Below are 21,268 nucleotides of genomic sequence, written 5' to 3'. Positions count from 1 at the left end.
GCAATTTTTTTTCAATATTCAGATTTGATTGTACCCTCAGATTCCAGTTTTTCAAATAGTTGCATCTCAGCCAAATATTGTCCTATCCTAACAAACATTACACCAATGGAAAGCTTTTTTATTTGTGATGTATAAATCTCAATTTCAAAAAAATGTACCCTTATGGTTTTGCAGTCCAAGGTCACATATGGCAAAACTTTGGATGTGGAGTCAAACTCTACTCCATCAGGTCAAAACATTGTCCAAGTTCACTTCCAGAACAAAAAGTTGCCTGCCTTTACTCAACCCGTGCCATCAAAGATGTCTTTCTTTAGTCGAAAAGAAATTGTTTTTGAGGAAAACGTTCTAGGTGTTTTCTCCATATAGTGGACTTCACTGGGCGTACAAGTGTGGTTAAAAGTAAAAAAAAAAAAAAAATAAATTTTTTTAAATGGCAGATCGTTTTGCAAGATAAGATCCTTATTCCTCGGCTGGGATTGTGTAAAACCATTTGAAGTCCCCTGTATGGAGAAAATTCCTTTCTTTTCGATTGAAGAATGAAAGACATGAAAATCTTAGATGACATGGAGGTGAAACAATTAACAGGATTAGTAACCTAATCCTTTAAAACATGCCAGAAATTTGTAAAACCACATCTTCAGGACTCTTGGTGCTTTAAAATGTGTTCGTTGTAAGTTTGTTTGAAAATGGAACTCAACTCAAATGGGAATGGCTTTAAATAAAAAGCAATACATTTATTTACAATTCAGACAATGTAAACAATTCATAAAAATACATGTCTAGCAACAACCAAAGTTGTACAAAATTCAAGTTTTCCAATATTAAAAGTGGTTAGAAACATGGAAGAGATTCACAATATTTTCTCTGGTCTGAAAGCACCTGGTTTAATGCTTCTGTACGGCAAAAAACAGTATAACAAACCCATAAAACCATAGTCTTATTACTAACCTAGACAATCCTTTGATAATCCTATAGTAAAACTGGAAATGTACTTGATCATGGCAGGAAAACAGATCAGACCTTCCATTATATTCTAGATTTCACCTGAAGCAACAAACATCTAGTGAAACTCACCATTTTCAACATTAATAGCTACTGGTACCAAACATTAAAACAGTTAAAACATAGCACGAACTGTCCACTCTTCATCTTATTTTGTGATCAACGATATGATCTTTGTAGCAACGTAACCAGAACACCACTTAATTCAAGATTGTCAGGATCTCCAACACAATTTCCAACAGTCATCTTCACAAAACTGAAACTGTTAAAATATAAAACGAGGACTTGCCAGTGATGTTTAAAACATTTTTAAAAATCACATTTAAGAGAGATATGGACTATTATAAAAGCTATTTTACAATTTGGTTCACCCTGTAATCATCCTGGAATAAAAACATCAATGTTTGTACACGAGTCGGCAGTGCATTCCCCAAAGCGTGCGATCCTTTCTTGATGCCGAGGTGGGACGTGCCACAGTGGAGAACGGCTGCGTGTTGATCTGTATGTGCGGTAGACCTTTACAAAGAATGGGCAGGTAGCTGTCCTGTATGAGCCCGAAGACCTCCAGGGTCTGCAGATTTAGAAACTTTTCAAAGTCACTGTAGAGGAAGAGAGAATGAAAATTTTGTTTGTATGCAAAGACTATGCAGCTTTTTCTTCATGTAAGAGTGGGCGCAGCCACTTGTAAATTTTATGGGTCAGGCTTCTGGTCTCTGTGTCCTGATATTTTTAGCTCTACAAAACAGCTGGTTTGATATTACAAAGTGGTGTGCCTTACCATATTATTTTAATGTATTATCTAAAGGGAGAAGCACACTTGCAGAACAAAAATGTACAGATAATTTACTCACCCCCTTGTTATTAAAGATGTTCATGTCTTTCTTCAGTCGTAAAGAAACTGTATATTAAGGCAAACATTTCAGAGTTTTTCTCCATATAGTGGACTTCAATGGTGCCCCCAAATTTGAACTTCCTAAATGCAGTGTAAATGCAGCTTCACATGGCTCGAAAAGATCCCAGCCGAAGAAGAACGATTGGTTATTTTCTAAAAAATTGACAATTTATTAACGTTTTAACCTCAAATGCTCATCTTGCAGGGTGTCTACAGGTTTGACCAAGTTAAATTTAAGACATTTTAAGACTTTTTAATACCATTTTCAAACAAAATTTAAGACCAAATTGAAAGTCCCGCAAAAGTCTAGCACAAAACTATGAAGATATTTTAAATTATTATTTTATTTAACTGATTATTCTTGGGAATATTCAACAGAAAACACTATTCCAGAAGAAGAAATTATTTTCTATTCCATGACAAAGTCAAGGCTCTCACACACTTTGAAGCCAATGTAACAGTGTAACAAACACGGATTTTGAGTCATGGATCGGATCATTTTTCGGATCAGAAAAAAAAAAAAGTTTGTTTTTTCCTAATTACTGAATGCTTACTTTAGGTAGGCTACTTCTCATCCACAGCAAAAACTACTATCTGAACTAAAGTTCAGTAACAAAACAAGAACAATTACACAAATGACAAGTGTAAATGAATACAACATAAAGTTAGTAATAAAATCAATAACACTAGTATTCAGGAGGGGAAATTTAATAATTAATTGTAAAATAACTAGTGTTTCTCACTGCAGGTATTTATAGGACGCTGTCTCTTTAAGGCCAAATGCACGCATCTCTTTCTCAGCTGTTTCGGTTCACTGAAGACATAAACGACTGTTAAACAGAATACCAAAACGGGTATTAAGACATGACTTGGTATGTACGTTTCCGTTCAAATAGCAGTTAAAGAGGAATCAATCTGTGTGAATCGCGCCGCGCGCCTCTCTCTCTCTCTCTCTCTCTCTGCGCGTGCTCGCGTCAGGTGTGTGCGGCAACGTAAAAACATGTGCTAATTATAAACTTTTACTCTATGATGGTTAAACTTAACAGTTAATCTGCAAATCAAATGCGTGTAGTTGGGCGGAAACCCGCTAAATCTGGCAACACTGAGGCGTTGTCAAGCAAGCGCGTGTCTAGCAACAGAACAGATTTAGAACGTGCGCAGGAGATTCTCCTCAAAACGATAAACTTTTCCTTTTCAAAGTGTAAAAAATTTAAGACCCTTGGATTTAGATTTAAGACAAATTAAGACATTTAAAGGCCTTATTTTAGGACAACGGAATTTAAGACTTTTTAAGGATCCGCGGCCACCCTGTCTTGTCTAGCTCTGTCTCAACTTCCGGTTCAAGACAGTTAGGGTATGTGGAAAAACTCCCATCTCATTTTATCCTCCAAAATCGTTCAACGTCACTGCAGAAGTGCCGACCCAATGTTTACAGAGTGAAGACGCAAGAAGGGTCAAACACACTTTACCAAAAAAAAAAAAAAAGTTAAACGGCGATGTAGAACGATTTTGAAGTTGGAGAAAATTAGATGGGAGTCACGAACCGGAATGCAGAGTTGACAGAGCTAGACAAGAATTTGAGGTTAAAAAGTATATAAATTGTCAATTGTTTTAAAAAAATAACAGATCATTTCGCTAGATAAGATCCTTCTTTGACTGGGATCGTTTAGAGCCCTTTGAAAATGCACTGAAACTGCATTTTGGAAGTTCAAACTCAGGGGCACCATAGAAGTCCACTTTATGGAGAACATACCTGAAATGTTTTCCTCAAAAAAAAAAAAAACAATTTTCTTACAACTGAAGAAAGAAAGACATGAACATCTTGGATGACAAGGGGGTGAGCAAATTAACTGTACATTTTTGTTCTGGAATTGAACTTCTTTAATTATAAACACTGGTTTATAGAGCCAAGTGTTTTACTGTTCTCTGCACATTGTTTTTCTTCTGGTTATTTCCCTATAGCGGCTAATGAACTGGAAGTCTCACCCATAAGCTTACTTATGCATTGAAGAAAAAGGTGGATATACAGAGAAAACTTAACTACTATCTTACATGAGAGAAGCTGGGTGGATCTGATAACAGCGGCTCAGCCCCAGATGTTTCAAGGTGGAAAGTTCCTGTAGGACCGGGAAACAGTCTGTCGTCACAAGCACGCTGTCACTGTAATGATAAAACACATAATTGAATGTCAACCTTCTGTTGTTTGCTATTAGGCTGTTTCAGGATCATCTTTCCAAATTGTGAACTCACCTCAAATCTAGATTTGTAAGGTTTGGACATCTTTTTACTATAGCTTTAACATCTGTAAGACAAAAACAATACATAGATGTTGTGTGGAATGGTATCAAATGCATTTACATGAAGCTGAACTGTTTGCTTTCCTTACCTTCCATAGTGAGGTTTTGTCTGTAACCACTGATGTTCAGCTGAGTGATGCTGGAGGGAATGTTGTTAGCAATAGCTTGCACATGGAGATTATTGAAGTCACACCATGACACGTTCATTTCTTCGATTCTGGGGGGAGAGAGAAAATTACATTTAATTTTCTTTGATCTTTAGAGGTAAAATGTTTGATGTACTATGAAAAGATATATAGAAAGATATTTATATTAGGCGTTTATAACTACCATGTACTTGTGTCAAATAAAATTAACTTTCATTTTTTCAATGTACTTGCATTCATGTTGTATTGTAAAACTTTTGCTGCAGTTGAGGTGGGATGTAGTTACAAGCACTGTCAAAATTAGCTCTTTTTCCAGTTGAACAGTATTACAAATATTTAACACAGTTTACACAGGGACACTGCTAGAGTTGGCCACCCCACTCACAACTGCCGCTTCTATTATTTTCTTGACAAGAAGTGCGTTTAAATAAACGCAGAATGTCTTTACGACCAAATCAAACAGGAGACTTTTCAGACGTGCAGTCCAACTTTATTTAAGCACCATGCGCTAGTCAAACAAGCATGGAAAGGGTACAGGTGTTAACCCTTTTAAATCAATTGACAGCACTTGTATTTACAGAAATTAGTTACATAAAACTGAATGCAGATATTTTAAAATACAAGTACAATGTAAAAAATGTATAAGTGCACTGTATCAAATGATTAATTTAAAATTACACAGCTACTACACAGCATTTATAGGCACTTAAACACAAAAATAATTAGTTCTGACATTTTTTTTTATAAATAAGATAATTATTTGTTAACACATAAGACATTACTTGTCTGTGGACGTACACTAACATGTAATTTGGATAAGATTGTGCTTTTGAAAATCTCAAATACCCATCAAGGCTACGCTTATTTGATCAAATGCAGTAAAAACAGAACATGCTGAAATATTAGAATTAAAAAGAACTGAGTTCCGTTTTATTTTTTTATGTAAATTATTCTTATGATGGCAAATTTGAACTTTTAGAAACCATTACACTAGCCTCCAATGTAACAATCCCTCAGAAATCATTCTAATATGTGACCCTGGACCACAAAACCAGTCATAAGGTTAAATTTTACAAAACTGAGATGATGAAAGCTCAATAAATAAGCTTTCTGTTGATATATGGTTTGTTAGGATCGGACAATATTTGGCCGAGATACATCTATTTGAAAATCAGGAATCTGAGGGTGCAAAAAAAATCAAAATACTGAGAAAATCACCTTTAAAGTTGTCCAAATTAGGTTCTTAATGCATATTACTAATCAAAAATTACATTTTGATATATTTATAGTAGGAATTTTACAAAAAAAAATCTTCATGGAACATGAACTTTACTTAATTTCCTAATTATTTTTGGCATAAAAGAAAAATCAATAATTTTGACCCATACAATGTATTTTTGGCTATTGCAACAAATATACCCCAGTGACTTAAGACTGGTTTTGAGGTCCAGAGTCACATATGCTGATTTACTGCTCAAGAAACATTGCTTATTATAAATGTTGATGTTTTTTTTATCTTACCGAGTACAAGATTTCAGCATCTCAGCCAACGATTCAGGGGAGAAGCCTGAACAGCCACACAAATTCAGTCGGACAATTTCAGTATTTTGAGCCAGAGAACTGCAAGACAGCAAAGTACAGGTTTAAGGTCTTCATATATAAATGAAAAAGAACAATTAAAAAAAAAAAAAAAAAAAAAGATGAAAGGGATAGTTGACCGAAAATGAAATTTCTGTCATTAACTACTCAGCCTTATGTCATTCCGAACCCATAAGACATTCATCCATCTTCAAAACACAAATTAAGATATTTTTGATCAAATCTGAAAGCTTTCTGACCCTGCATAGACTACAACGCAAATACCATGCTCAAGGCCCAGAAAGGTAGTAAGGACTGCGATTAAATATTCCATGTGACATCAGTGGTTCAACAGTAATTTTATGAAATTACGAGAATACTTTTTGTGCGGAAAGAAAACAAAAATAAAACTTTATTGAACAATTTATTATAATCAGCATCAGTCTTAGACACGCATTTATGAGAGTACCATAACGCATGTGTTTGGCACTGCTGACGCAGGAGCCGGTGTTCTGTTCTGTTGTAGCTTCATAAAATTAAAGTTGAACCACTGATGTCACATTAACTATTTTAACAATGTCCTTACTACCTTTCTGGGCCTTGAACATGTCAGTTGTGTAGCTGTCTATACAGGCTCAAAAAGCTCTTGGATTTCATCAAAAATATCTTAATTTGCTTTCTGAAGATGAACAAAGGTCTTACGGGTTTGAAACGACATGAGGGTCAGTAAATAATGACAGAATTTTCATTTTTGGGTGAACTATCCCTTTAAATTTGCAATTAGAAGGATTGTAAATGTTAGCAGTAGCTAATAACACTAAAAACAAAAACAAAAAAAACAATTAACAATTATTTACCCATAAAATGTGTAATTACTACATAAAATACAAAAACAGAAATCAAAGAAACATCTGGTAAGATCTACTTGTTATATTGACAAAGCCCAGGAAAACTGGCAACAGCAAGAATGGTTTTCTCTATGACTTAAAACACAAAAAGCTAAAAAAACTGTTTAATTGGTTGTGAATAAAACCCTTTTGATTGTTCAATGTGTGTAGCTAACAAAAATATCTAGCTAAGTTGTATTTTGTAAAATGCTTTTAGACTACCACTTACTAAATAATGCTATCAGAGAGCACCAATCCTTCAAGACTGAGATTCTGTAGATGTCTGCTGCGAGACAGGATGTCTTCGAGAACAGACGTCTCCACTGTGCAGTTTGATAAATCCAGATGCTGGACACGAAGTTTCCTGTAATTCAAACCACTTTAAATTACACACATAAGAAAGCAACAACGGAAGAACTTACACGACATGACTTTACTGTGCCACTGTGAAAACACAAATTACTCACTGTGCACTTTTAAAACTGGGTTGACCGATGCAGGTGTGTGGACAGCGCAGCCTCAACGCTCCAGCTGAGAGAACCTGACCAAGCTCCGCATCTAACTGAGCCTTTCCCACTAGGTCCACACTTTGCCACAAAGACTCATCAAACCTGCTCAATTTTGACATTTTTTCAGTTACAAATGATCAACAGTCTTCAAAACTCCAACTTTGTTTTTGTAAAGAAAGTGTATGAATAACTTACGCTAAACGATGCCAGCGCTTGCAGACCCGTAACGTCCGGAGGAGATCTTGCAGTGAGAGACGAGACAGGATTCCCAGCAACAGCTCATCAGGTAGACTGTCCCAACACAAGCCTACTGAGGGAGGAACAAGAGAACAAATTAGGCTCTCTACTATATACCATTTACTATTCCTGTGATTTTAAAGCTGGATTTATAGCATCATTACTCCAGTCACATGATCCTTCAGAAATCATTCTAATATTCTGATTTTCTGCTCAAAAACCTTTATTATTATTATGTTGAAAACAAGCCGATAAGATTTCAGTTTTTTTGAAGAACAGAAAGTTCAGAAGAACAGGATTTATCTGAAATAGAAATTTTGTAACATTATAAATGTCTGTCACTTTAGCTCAATTTAAAGCATCATTGCTTTAAAAAAAAAAAAGATTTTGAAAGGTAGTGTATAATGTTACATAATCTTATAATCAGCATATTAGAATGATTCCTGAAGGATCACGTGACACTAAGACTGAAGAAATAATGCTAAAAATGTAGCTTTGATCAGAGAAAGAGAGTACATTTTAAAATATATTCAAATAGTAAAGCAGTTATTTTAAATAGTAAAAATATTTCACAATATTACTGCTTTTGCTGTTGTTGTTTTTTTAATCAAATAAATGCAGGCTTGGTGAGCAGAAGAGTAAATAAAGTGAAAGAAAATGTTTTAAAACTTTGTTACGCATTGATACATCAGGCTTTTAAGGCTCATAGGCCTGGTTTCACAGACAGGGCTTAGACTAAGCCAGGACTAGCAGATAGTTCAATTAGGATATTTAAGTTATTTTTATAAACATGCTTAGAAAAAAAAAATTACTGTTGTGCATCTTGAGACAAAACAAAGGCACCGATATATTTTTAGATCAGTCAGTGCAAGTTCCTTTCAGTTCAAACAGCTCAGACTTACATTTTAGTCTAGGACTAGGCTTAAGCCTTGTCTGTGAAACTGGGGGATAGAGTATAAAATAGTCCGAATATAGATCTCAGACTTGAATTATATTGAGAATTGCTAAATTATGCAATTTGGTGCCAAAAAGTATTATGTAAAACAATTACATTTTTAATAACAGACTATTTACATAAAATAAAGAGTGACAACTGATATTTATCTTCCAATATGTCTTTTTAGTAAGATGATATTTAAATGCTTAGTTTTATAATCAAAGAGCTATAGTTTTTTTATTGTTGGAGCAAAACATTTCCTTGATAAAGAATTATTTCCCCAAGTTAAAAATCACACTAAAACATTTTTTTCTTACCAAACAAGTATGAACTAATAATCAGATGGTAGAAAGCATGTAGTAGATTATATATAACAGTGCAATCATGATAGAAATGTGTATCAAATATTGTACAGTATGTTTATAGGGGTCCATTTCTCAGTCACAAACCTGCTGATTCTTTTCTTTTCCTGGGCCGTCTGGCAAGAACAAACACGTTTTCCTCATTTTCTTTTCCTTTTGCAGAAGTCAGGATCTTTTTGTGTGGGGGTGACCACTGCTGGATGAGCTCGTTTGGTGTGTTTTCAGTGTCTAGACCCCCACTGCAGGAGGGCCGCCTTTTCCATTTACCCCTCTGAGGCCTGCACAGGGATCCCTCCAAATTCTCACTCAGTTCTTGAAACGCTCTACATAAGACGAGAAAAACATTAACCGAGAGCAACACATTGTTTTATAGACACAGAGGTATAACAGCAGAAAGCAATGCGAAATAACCGCGATCTCACAAACCGAAGATTAAAAGTCCTCATTACGTAAGCTCAATCTATCAATCTACAATAGTTTTAAAAAGGAAAAAAACATAACTTCTCACTATACAATATGCAATCTCTAATAACACACTGACACAACTAACGTTACAACAGTTTTTGATTGCATGTATATGCAAACTGCAAGCTCACTCAAAAGTTCTGATGCCCGCCATTTGTCTCACGCTATCGTTATCTCTACACTAAAAATAGCCTTCATACTAACTTGTGTTTTTGAAACACAAAACTATTTATGAACTAATATCACAATCAAAAAGTTTTAAAATTGTATTCACTTATATAAATAACACATTATTACATAATCATAGGAAAAATCGTCCTCGCTCATCACAACACGACTGATGGCGCGCGCCAACAGAACATTCGCCTAAATGCGTTTTTAAAAAGCGTCCTGCAGATCTATGCACAACCGATCTGAAATCATACTTTAATATATAGTTTTATTATTGTGCTTTTTAATTTTTATAACACACCAACAAGTTACATAACTTACAAAGTGCACCAAAGTGGAGGGAGAATCCAAGAGTAGTGTACAGAAACACACAAGTAACATGTAAAATACGTATAATCATTAAGTTTTGGTAAATAAATAGAGCATATTACCTTTCGTTCGACATCCTGACTTTGTAATATTATTAGAAGTATTCACTTCTGCCAACTTTCTGATGCAGCAAGGCTTCCCCTGTCCTGCTCGCAGGCTGGCGGCGCATTTAAACCTGGCTCTGGAGCGCCTGTCCTGCTGCAATGCCATTGGCTAGAATGTAGGTCGCCGGAAGTGATGCATTTCTGACCGAGTAATGGAGGGTTATCGATTTGCCGCCCTCTACTGTGGAGGACTAAACACTAATACGACTCTCTACACATCAAAACGTGAGTCACTTATGACAACTCGCTTAAAACAACAATATATATTCTAATGGTTTCCACTACAAATACTATTAGAAACATTACAAACCATCGACTTTTAACCATTAAAAATGGTTTTCCGTTGTGTGTTTTGGAACATATTCGATTAGGATTTATAGAAGGCAACCAATTACCAGTAGAAACCCACAAGGTCCAAAACCATTACAAATTTTGTGATGGTGTCTATTTTTTTCCAGCAGGGATGGCATGCAAAAAGTAAGTTACTTTCATCTTAAAGGTAAAATTTACAAAAATGCTTAATGTACCAAACCACACAATACATGCAGGCCTACACATTTATAAAGCCATGTAGTCCAAATCTGGAAGAGAACTAGCATGGGTTTACTTGGAGATTTTCAATTTATGAATAACAATGGTTGAAATTACTTGGAAAGACTTTCAATGTGTATTTCACAACAGATAAAATACAATCATGGGTTTGTGAAAAATAACCAAATTTGCATGCATCATCAGATTCAGAATCAGAAAGAGCTTTATTGCCAAGTATGTTTGTGCATACAAGGAATTAGTTTCAGTGTTATTAGCTTCCAGTACAACAACGCACAGACAATAAAATAAGAGAATAAGAAAAATACACATATGTAAACATAAGACACCACAAAAAGATTTTGTTAATCTAATGTCAAGGGGTGATGAAATTCAAAAACCTTGACTGCATTCTTTTAAGATCTTAGAATTATGATAATTATGTTCTATTGGTCTTTCAGTGTTTGATGTGTTTGATTCTCTGAATGAAGCAACATTCACACACTATAACATTTATTTAATAACACCAGATTTTTGTATAAGGTGGAAATTAAAAGGCGTGCTTTAATTCTTGTTTTCGCTCTGCGTTTTCAGGAACAAACAGCCAAAGAAAACGACCACACAATACATGCAGGCCTATACATTTATAAAGCTATTTGTAGTCTAAATCTGGAAGAGAACTAGCATTCACATTTTTTACATTTATGAATTACATAACGGTTGAAATTACTTGGAAAGACTTTCAATGTGTATTTTACAACAGATCAAATACAATCATGGCAATCATGGGTTTGTGGCCTTTTTGTATGTTTGCATCTGACATCTGCAAAGGCTTTGTTCTACTGCACCAGTCCTACCTGTAGATAAAGCATGCATAAGTGTGGCTGTTTTCCATATCTGGAGTCAATGCATCTGTACCAGCTGCAGAACCAGTAATGTGACCTAAAATAATAATAATAAAAAAGGCAGATCATTTTCTGTCTGTTAACAAAGAAAAAATAAATAAGTAAAAAATAACCAAATTTGCATGCATCACATAGACACCACAAAATGATTACAAGAATATTGCATAATCTCCTGAGATTTTGTTAATCTAGCATCAGGGGGTGATCAAATTTTAAAACCTTGACTGCATTCTTTTAGGATCTTAGAATTATGATAATGTGAAAAATGTTCTATTGGTCTTTCAGTGTTTGATGTGCATGGAAGCGCATTCTCTCTCCTTCCCTGTTGTCTTGGGCCATTCTACAGAATTGGTTCAAAGTCTGAGTTGGAAACATCTTGAAAAAAGTGTATGCAAATTGTATATCCAAGGTACACATTTCTAGTAATTGTGCAGCTAATTCTCGTATTGTATTTTCAGAAAGTTTTGGAATATTTGCCCTTTCCCCAAATTTGTCACTACCGAAACACAGTAATATAAAATTTAATACATATCTACCTTGTAAATATTTTTTTGCTATTTTTAATAAAAAGTTCTTAAAGGTAAATCAATAACAATATTTCAGGTGTAATTTATGAGATTTGTTGTATTTTGAATCCAATCTTTGTAAAAGACATAAAGTTGATCATACTGATTTCAAACTTAAGGATTCATTAGTTTGAATATACATTGAACCAAACTCTATCATAACATCTTAGTTGATAATTCAATATACTTTATTTTAGAAAAAACATCCTATGTTTTGATAATCACAGCACAATTTTGGTATTGACAGTGTTTTGGTAGCAACCACATCACACTACAGAATTGTATTGTTTATTTATAAACACTGCTAAAACATACTAAAATACAACAAATTTGCATAACTGTATTGAAATTTAGTTTATTTCCCCAGAAAAAAAATGTTTCGGTCGTGACTGTTTCAGTAGTGACAATTTTATATACTTTTGAACTTAGCTGATCAGCACATGGTTAGCTAGCACAGCTCTGAACAGTCGTACACATATAAAAACTACATTTTATGAAAAAACTAAAACAAAAAAAACATGATGTCACCACCAAAACTTCACCAAATGTTTCTTCAATGCCTGTTTTGGTAGTAACAATTTTAGATGCTAATGCTAATGCAAAGATGCTAATCAGCACATGGTTAGCCAGCACAGTTCTGAACAGTTGTACACACATAAAAACCAAATGTTATGGAATAACACCCAAAAAAGTGTGTTTAAGTGCAGAAAAAGGTGTTTGGTGGTGACGTTCTTTAAAGTTACACACAGATTTTCAGACTTTTGAACACATTTACCTCAGCATGTAGCTATGAGAGAAAGGGACACATAAATATTTCCTGATCATAAATGTAGGGATGTAGTTCAAATCAGTCTCAGCCAATGGACTATAAAACATACAATTTCGGTAGTGACATAAAAATGTGGGACACATTTATATATATATTTTTTAACCTAGTTTCATGATTTACAAAGAAAATCTAAAATAAATATATATTTTTCACTTTAAAAAAAAATCAAAAAAGATATTTTTGAAAACAACAATAGAATAAATTATTTGAACATCATTTTCATAAGTTGAAATTTAGGGGTTAGGGTTCAGAACAGTCACCTCCCAAATGAAAGTTCCCACCAAATGGTGGTTTTATATATATTAAGCATACTCAATATTATTGTTTTAATAGATAATAGAGGATTTTTTGTCCGCATCTAAGATTTGAATACTTTTTAAATGTGTTTGGTTGTGGGACAGCGGTTTGCACCAGTTCTGTAAAATGGCCCTCTTATTTTCCCTTTTGTAGGATCTCAGATTATGATTTGAGATGCTTTGGCCTAAACATATCTTTGACTATCCTGAATCTGCTACGTATAACAGAAACATGAGATTGACAGTTATTATTTTACTTTTTAATAACATTATATATTAAAATATTTGAAATAATTGTTTATAAATATTGCAAAAAGCTGTGAAAACACTGGTAATTTGAAATTAATAAAGTCTCAGATATATCAAATTTACACTTCATAGAGTGGGCCCTGTATGTTTTTGTTTTCTTTTCAAAGACAATACTCAATATGCAGACAAATGAATATTCTGTAAATGTGTTCATGTAAGTGTGTAAGTTGACGTTTAGATAAATACAATTTTTAAGACTTTGAGATTAGTTTTGCAATACACTACAACGTGTTGGCGACAGTATCGGAAATCTAGCTCGCAGGGGCGGACTGGCCATCGGGAGAACTGGGACAATTCCCGGTGGCCTGGCAGCCAATTTGGCCCGCTGCCATTTTTTTTATTTATTTATATTTTATTTTCATATATATTGTTGTTGTTGTTTCTGTTGCCTGCCGAATGTACTAAAGTGATTATTTCCAAATTCGCCATTCTATAGTAATACTCTTGACTGACAATGCAACGCGCACGCTCCGCCCATCCGCGCGTCCGCCAAAAGAATGCAAATGACTCGAGGATGGAGCGCCCAGGTGGAGCAGAGAGTCGAAACTGTCCTGTTCAGTGCTTCATTTACAGGTCAGATACATCTGTAAATAGACTATTTACTATTTGTTTTGTTTACTTAGTTAAGCATTAAACTGCTTGCAAATATTGTCAATAGCAGTCAGTTTGCTGCAAAATTAACAAAATAGCGTAACTAAAGAGTAGGAACTTAGCCTTCAAATATTCACATTATAACACGTTTAGAGGGAGCTAAGGCTAACAACAATACAACCCTTAAAAAAATTAACCATGTTAATTTTCCTAAGGACAAAACATGACCCATGATAATGCAAAAAAAATAAAAAAATAAATTCAGTATTAGGATTTTACTAAAGATATATTCAAGATGTAGCTATTATTGTAGGCCAACGGTTTTGACATTTAGGCAAGATAAAACAATAGCACATGGTCTTAATTTAATACGTACATTTTTATAAAAAGGTATATATATATATATATATATATATATATATATATATATATATATTGTCCATTGCTTCAGAATTTGTTGTGGGTTTTCGGGATGGCCTAGATGAGTGTGAGATTTCCCGGCCTAAGTCCTGTATGAAGAAGAGCGTTTGTCCCGCACTGGCGATTCTCTGAATTATGAAGCAACATACACACACGATAACATTTATTTAATAACACCAGGTTTTTGTATTAGGAGGAAATTAAAAGTCGTGTTTTAATTCTTGTTTACACTTTGCGTTTTCAGGTACAAACGGTCAAAGAAAACGACGCAATGTTTCACCCAGGTTTTGCGAAAACAACTCACATGAATGGTAAGTCGGTTTTAATTATTTTATACGTTAGTATTTGTTCTGTATAATTAATTTGGATTGAATTCGTGTCGATATCTGCTGGGTTTCACTCGGAAAGACGACGATTTAGAGTTATCATTACCTGTCAGATTAAATACGGTAGATTAAATCGTTTTAATAAACACTAGGATGCTAAATACAATCATTTTTGAACACTTACAACTATTTATTGCTTAGAAAAAGCCGTCTCTGTTCCTACAACTTTATTAAATCCGAGTTGAAAGAGTGTGCTAGAGTGCGCCGCTCTAAAGCGAGACGGCCAGTGCGAGACTGGCATCCAGCGGCGGACTTGAGTACTGCAGGCCTTTTACACTAGATACAGTATAAGATATGAAATATTACAGTAAGTTATTAATTCATAATTAATAAAAATGAAAAAAAATGAGGAACGCTTCACGAATTTGCGTGTCATCCTTGCGCAGGGGCCATGCTAATCTTCTCTGTATCGTTCCAATTTTAGTATATGTGCTGCCGAAGCAAGCACGAACATAGAGCTCTGACCAGGGCTATATATACCCCTGACTCCCAGCCATGTTTCTCATAAGCGGTAAGTGAAAAAATCACTTATTCTGCTCTCTTGTGTCAAATAAGACTGCAAATCATGCTGATCTAAACCTGTAAACCTCTAAAACCAGAGATTTTTAAAACCAGTAGTTTTGCGAAGGTTTAACCTGACATTCTCTGAGCTGTAGATCATATGCAAATCGCCCTGATCTCCTCTAGCTGTGACTGGATTGCTCGGTATGACGCAGAGGCGCTCTTGGTCACGTCACGGACCCTCCCCCATATACGGCACACAACCTCCCCCTCTGGCAAAGAGCGGCCGCCTTTCTCAAAGAAAAGCACGAACGGCTGAAAGACCAGGAAACTGCTTTCTGAAGAACAGAGGCAGTGAAAACACTGTGAACCTCAAAACACAAAAAGTTCAACTCAAAACAGACACTAGAAACATTCCATCTGAGGTCAAGAAAAAGATCAGCCTCTGCTTTAAAATCATGTGCAATTTAAGATGTAGTTTCAAAATACTTTTTTAAAGCTGAGAAAAGCATTTTAAAAAGTCTTTAGCTTTAGCTGACATGTGTTACAATATTTATCTTATTTATATATTTTTCTAGAATATTTCCAATCATTTTCATTTTTTGAACAATTTTTATCTGCAACGCTGAATGTAGCCAGTTGTTTAGCCCATAGGTTTTATAAATAAAGCCATCAGCATGATGCCTGTGATAGTTAGATCAAGGTGGAGAAAGTACATGTTATGGAGAATATGACCAATATTGAGCAACAGGGCCCACCAACCCCTGTCTAAACTTATTTGAAAAGGTAAGGGGCCCAAAGCAATATAAAATCAGAGTGACCTGAAAGGTAATAAACCCCTTCAATATAAAGCTCTCCAGTTATTAGAAATGATTTTCAGGCACTGAAAATACTTTTACTTTTTAAAGTAAATGCTAATCCTGAGCTTTCTGTTCATCAAAAACTGGAGTAATGACTGCTTTGCCATCACAAGAATACATTACTTTTTTTTTAAATAGATTTAAAAAGAAAGGAGTTATTTTAAAACGTAATAATAATAAAATGCACTAATATTTCAGAATATTCCAGTTTTTGCTGTATTTTTGATCAAATAATTGCAGCTTTAGTATATATTATTATTTAATAGCACTAAAAAAAAAATTTCTTGTGGCAAAATTATGTTTCCACAGCTTTGCCATCACAGGAATAAATTACATTTTTAAAAATATATTTAAACAGAAAGCAGTTACTTTAAAACATAATAACAATCAAATGTAATGATATTTCAGAATATTCCTGTTTTTAATGTATTTTTAATCAAATAAATGTGGCCTTTCTATTTATTTGTATTAAATGGCACTCAAAAGACATTCTTTTGTAGCCATCTTGTAGTGTAATTATATTTTGCCCGCTTCCTCATCAAAGGAATAAATTGTTTTAAAATATATTAAAATAGAAAGCAGTTATTTTAAAACTTAATAACAATAAAATGCAAAAAAATATATTTTACAATATTCCCGTTTTTACTGTATTTTTAATCAAATAATTGCAGCTTTAGTATGTATTAGTATTAAATAGCACTCAAAAGACACTCACTTGTCGCCATCTTGTGGTGAAATTATGTTTATCCAGCTTTGCCTTCACAGAAGTACACTACGCTTTAAAATATATTTAAATAAAAAGCAGTTAGTTTAAAAAGCGTAATAAGAATAAAGTGCACTAATTTTTCCCAATAGTTTTTCTGTATTTTTAATCAAATAATTGCAGCTTTAGTACATATTATTATTAAATAGCACTCAAAAAACACTTTTCAAAGTTATGTTTTTCTAGCTTTGCCATCACAGGAATAAATTACCTTTTTTTATATTTTATATTTATATTTAAACAGAAAGCAGTTACTTTAAAATGTAATAACAATCAGTTGTAAAGATATTTCTGAATATTCCTGTTTTTACAGTATTTTTAATCAAATAAATGTAGCCATCCTGTAGTGTAATTATATTTTCCCAGCTTTGTCATCACAGGAATAAATTATGCTTTAAAATATGTTAAAATAGAAAGCAGTTATTTTAAAACTTACGAACAATAAAATGCAAAAATATATTTTACAATGTTCCCGTTTTTACTTTATTTTTAATCATATAATTGCAGCTATGTATTAGTATTAAATAGCACTCAAAAGACACTCACTTGTCGCCATCTTGTGGCGAAGTTTACCCACCTTTGCCTTCACAGGAATAGGCTACACTACGCTTTAAATATATTAAAATAAAAAGCAGTTATTTAAAAAACGTAATAATAATAATAAAATGCACTAATATTTCACACTATTCCTGTTTTTCTGTATTTTGAAGCAAATAATTGCAGCTTTAGTATATATTATTGTTAAATGTCACTCGAAAGGACACCCATTCTTCGCCATCGTGTGCGTTAATGTTTTCCCAGCTTTACCGTCACAGAAAGAAATTACGCTTTAACATGTAATAAAATAAAAAAAAACAGTTATTTTAAAACGTAATATTAAACCTCTAAAAAAATCTCCCTTTGTGGTCTGAAATAGACAAAAGGGAAATACGCATTAGAAAAAGACCAAGTTTGTAACACAACATTTGTACAGTAGGGGGAGCGTATTACATGTTTGTACACACACAAGGAATTTGTCTTGGTGTTGCCTTGGTAGCTTCCGGTACAGAAAGTACAAACATAGTGCAGACATACATCAAATGTAATAAACACTGATATTAGAGAGAATATACAATAAAGTATAAATAATAGTAGTAATAAAAATATACAGAAATTGACCAAGGGCAAGATCTCAGACACAAGCAAGCTTCCTTCACAGGGTGGCAGGGCTCACCTTTAGAGATAGAGCCACTGCTCCTCCACATCGAGAGGAACCAATTAAGTTGGCTCTGTGTTTTGGATGCTACCAGGATGCCTACCTGTTCCGTGCTGGTCCCACCAGAAGGAGGCATCGGGGAAGATGCTGGAAGGACTATGTCTCTCAGCTTGCCTGGCAAAGCCTTGGGATTCTGGGGAGAATTAAATCTGGAGTTACTTGCTGAAAATGCTGCCCCCACAACCCGGCTCCAGATAAGCGGTTGATGATGGATAGATCTAGCAGTAGTAAATAGTAATTGAATTAACCCTTATGTAGTAGTGATTAGTAGTGTTATAGGCAACAATAAGTGTAACATTGCCTTTTCATTGGAGCTAACAGTTTAAAGCAGTATGTGTCCATATTTGCCAATCATTTTGGAGAATTTGTATTAAATTAATTAGTTTTTCATGTATTCATCACATAACATAGCAAGCTACCACTTAAACAATGTTAAGTCCATGTTGATGTGTCAACACTAATTGCATTAAATGAATGTTGCAACATGATGTTGGTTCCATATCAACTTTGTACCTGCAATTAATGCTGAAACAATCAGGGCTTCAGACATAAAAAAAAAAAAAACAATTAAGGAGCTACTTGCTCCTAGGTGAAACAAATTTAGGCACCAAATTAAATTAAGGCCACAGAATAACTGGGTGTTATTTATTTGAACACTTTTCCATTTCAGTCATTGTTATGCATTTGTCTCATATTTTCTTGTCTTTATTAGCATTTTAATCCATCTTGTAGATTTACTGGGAACTAATGCCGCGTTCCAGGCAACCCGTAACCCGTGTTTTTCCAACCTTCTACCAGTGAAAGTGCACTGGAACGGCTGTCAAACCCGTGATTTATCACCCGTGAACTCGTACTAGATCGATATACTCCCAGTTACCAGTTCTGACGTGACATAGCCCGCGAAACAACGTCAGCCCTAATGCGTGCGGTGTTTATGCAAGAAGTACACGGTGGAAAAATAGAGCTTAGGACAATATAACGTTGCAAACAAATTAATAATAATATAAAAATAATAATAATTCATAAATGTGCCCAGGTAGTTTGGCTTGACTTGCCTGGAACGCTACAAAGTCGTGAGTCGTGGTTTGAAGTGGTGATTTAACAGTTAAAAAACCTGCCTGGAACGCGGCATAAGGTTCACTTAAAGTGGGAACTAAACATCTTTTCCAACTTGAGAACTATATACAGTCAAAGAATTGTTTATTACACAGAATCTGTGCCAATATCATGGACCATACCTATGTCAGTTTTGGGCTTCTCCTCAGTGCATCCTTTAATTGACTTAGGTCCTTTGAATTCTAGAAAATAGTGCACACCCAAGGTGGTGATGCGGCCTCGACGCGAGCCTCGGGTGTGCATTATTTTCTACGAATTCGACGGACCGAACTCAATTATTCTGCTTATGCCAAAGTCCCTTTAATGCAAGTCATGTCGCTCGGCGGCCATCTTTGAATCGCCAAGTCGCCATTGGGGTATGCAAGTGCAGGGACTTCTAACTGCAGCTACAGTGACGCGCTGACTTCACTAATCAGCGATTGGCTGGTTCATTCGCTTCGTGGCCATAACGAGTGTTCTATTTTCTAGTCATTACCATGGGCTGTATCCGAAATCGTCCCCTATACCCTATTCACTATTCCCTACATTAGTCCACTAGTACAGTTCACTTGAAGGAGTGAATGAAAACGAGTGAGTGAATTCGGACACTAAGTGCACCGTAAGGACTGCCGCTTTTGCATAGTATTGCTTACTGTTTAACAATCATTTAAAACAGACAGTTCGAGTAGTAAGATTAAAGGATTTATCTTGAACTATGTCAAGGAATTTACGTATAAACCCTGGTTAAAAAAAATAATAATCAATTTACAACGAATTGGTACCGGTGTTGTACGCTGTATTACGCCATGAACCAGCGCATTGTAAAATGAACGGATGGATGATTCTGCTGCGGACGCTATCGTCTGGCGATACACGGGAATTCAGTCGGCGCGCGACTCTCTCAGTGCATTATGGGTTATCTCTAGCTGTTGAGCGTACATCCACTCGTTTTTGCGGTGCATTGTGGGATCGAATGAGTGCACTCGGGAATGTCCACTATGGTTTCGAACACCACTTAAAATGGCTGTCCCCTCAAGTAGTGCACTATTTGAGGGTATAGGGGTGATTTCGGATGCAGCCATGGTCTTTACTCATACTACGATTACCACACCTCAAGACATCGATCATATTATATATTTCAAGGCATTCGTCCAGTTTTTGTCCTTAAAACGCTATTGTGAGTAGGATTAATTTCTTACGCATCTCAAAAGAGAGATTTAGCTTGTGAATTACCTCGCTGAGTCTGTGCTTTTCCCAAAAGTGACCGGAAACGGCATCATTTCTACTGATAGTGAAACTTTAAGTTCATTTTCTTCAGGACCAGCCCGTGTTAACGTTACCTCGCTTGTGAGAAATGTCATGTAGTTTTTAAGCTGTTAATCGTCAGAGCAGCGCTAACAACATTAGAGTGTCTGTTAAAGGAGTAGTTCACTTTCAGAACAAGAATTTACAGATAATGTACTCACCCCCTTGGCATCCAAGATGTTCGTGAATCGTGTCTTTCTTTCTTCAGTCGTTAAGACGTGTGTTTTTGGAGGAAAACATTTCAGGATTTCTCTCCATATAGTGGACTTCTATGGTGCCCCTGAGTTTGAACTTTAAAAATGCAGTTTAAGTGCAGCTTCAAAGGGCTCTAAATGTTCCCAGCCGTGGAAGAAGGGTCTTATCTAGCAAAATGATTGGTTATTTTTTTTTAAACATTTACAATTAAATACTTTCTAATCTCAAACGCTCGTCTTGCCGAGCTAGACAAGATGAGCATTTGAGGTTAAAAAGTATATAAATGGTAGTTTTCTTTTAGAAAGTAACCAATCTTTTTGCTTGATAAGACCCTTTTTCCTCAGCTGTGATCGTTTAGAGCCCTTTGAAGCTGCATTTTGGAAGTTCAAACTCAGAGGCACCATAGAAGTCCATTGTATGGAGAGAAATCCTGAAATGTTTTACTTAAAAAAAAATTTTTCCTTACGACTGAGGAAAGAAAGACATGAACATCTTGGATGACAAGGGG

General features: G+C 34.9%; 1 protein-coding gene and 1 non-coding gene across 2 annotated transcripts; both read right to left on the bottom strand.

Annotated features, from left to right (window-relative positions):
- Positions 1-709: 709 nt before the first annotated feature.
- skp2 (S-phase kinase-associated protein 2, E3 ubiquitin protein ligase) lies at positions 710-10,027 on the bottom strand. The gene is made up of 10 exons (XM_073824621.1): positions 9,915-10,027; positions 8,935-9,170; positions 7,507-7,621; positions 7,270-7,413; positions 7,032-7,166; positions 5,859-5,957; positions 4,281-4,408; positions 4,145-4,196; positions 3,947-4,054; positions 710-1,601 (listed from the first exon to the last, which is right to left on the bottom strand). Exons 1-10 carry the CDS (start codon positions 9,926-9,928, stop codon positions 1,400-1,402), a joined length of 1,233 nt encoding a protein of 410 aa, XP_073680722.1. The 5' UTR covers positions 9,929-10,027; the 3' UTR covers positions 710-1,399.
- A 5,100-nt stretch (positions 10,028-15,127) lies between these two features.
- Positions 15,128-15,234, bottom strand: LOC141293191 (U6 spliceosomal RNA). The gene has a single exon (XR_012340662.1). It is a non-coding gene; the product is annotated as a U6 spliceosomal RNA (small nuclear RNA).
- Between the last annotated feature and the right edge of the window lie 6,034 nt (positions 15,235-21,268).

The sequence above is a fragment of the Garra rufa genome, chromosome 19, assembly GCF_049309525.1.
Source record: "Garra rufa chromosome 19, GarRuf1.0, whole genome shotgun sequence".
Lineage (NCBI taxonomy): Eukaryota > Metazoa > Chordata > Actinopteri > Cypriniformes > Cyprinidae > Garra > Garra rufa.
Note: the sequence above shows the minus strand (reverse complement) of the source record. Positions and strands in the feature narration are given on the sequence as shown.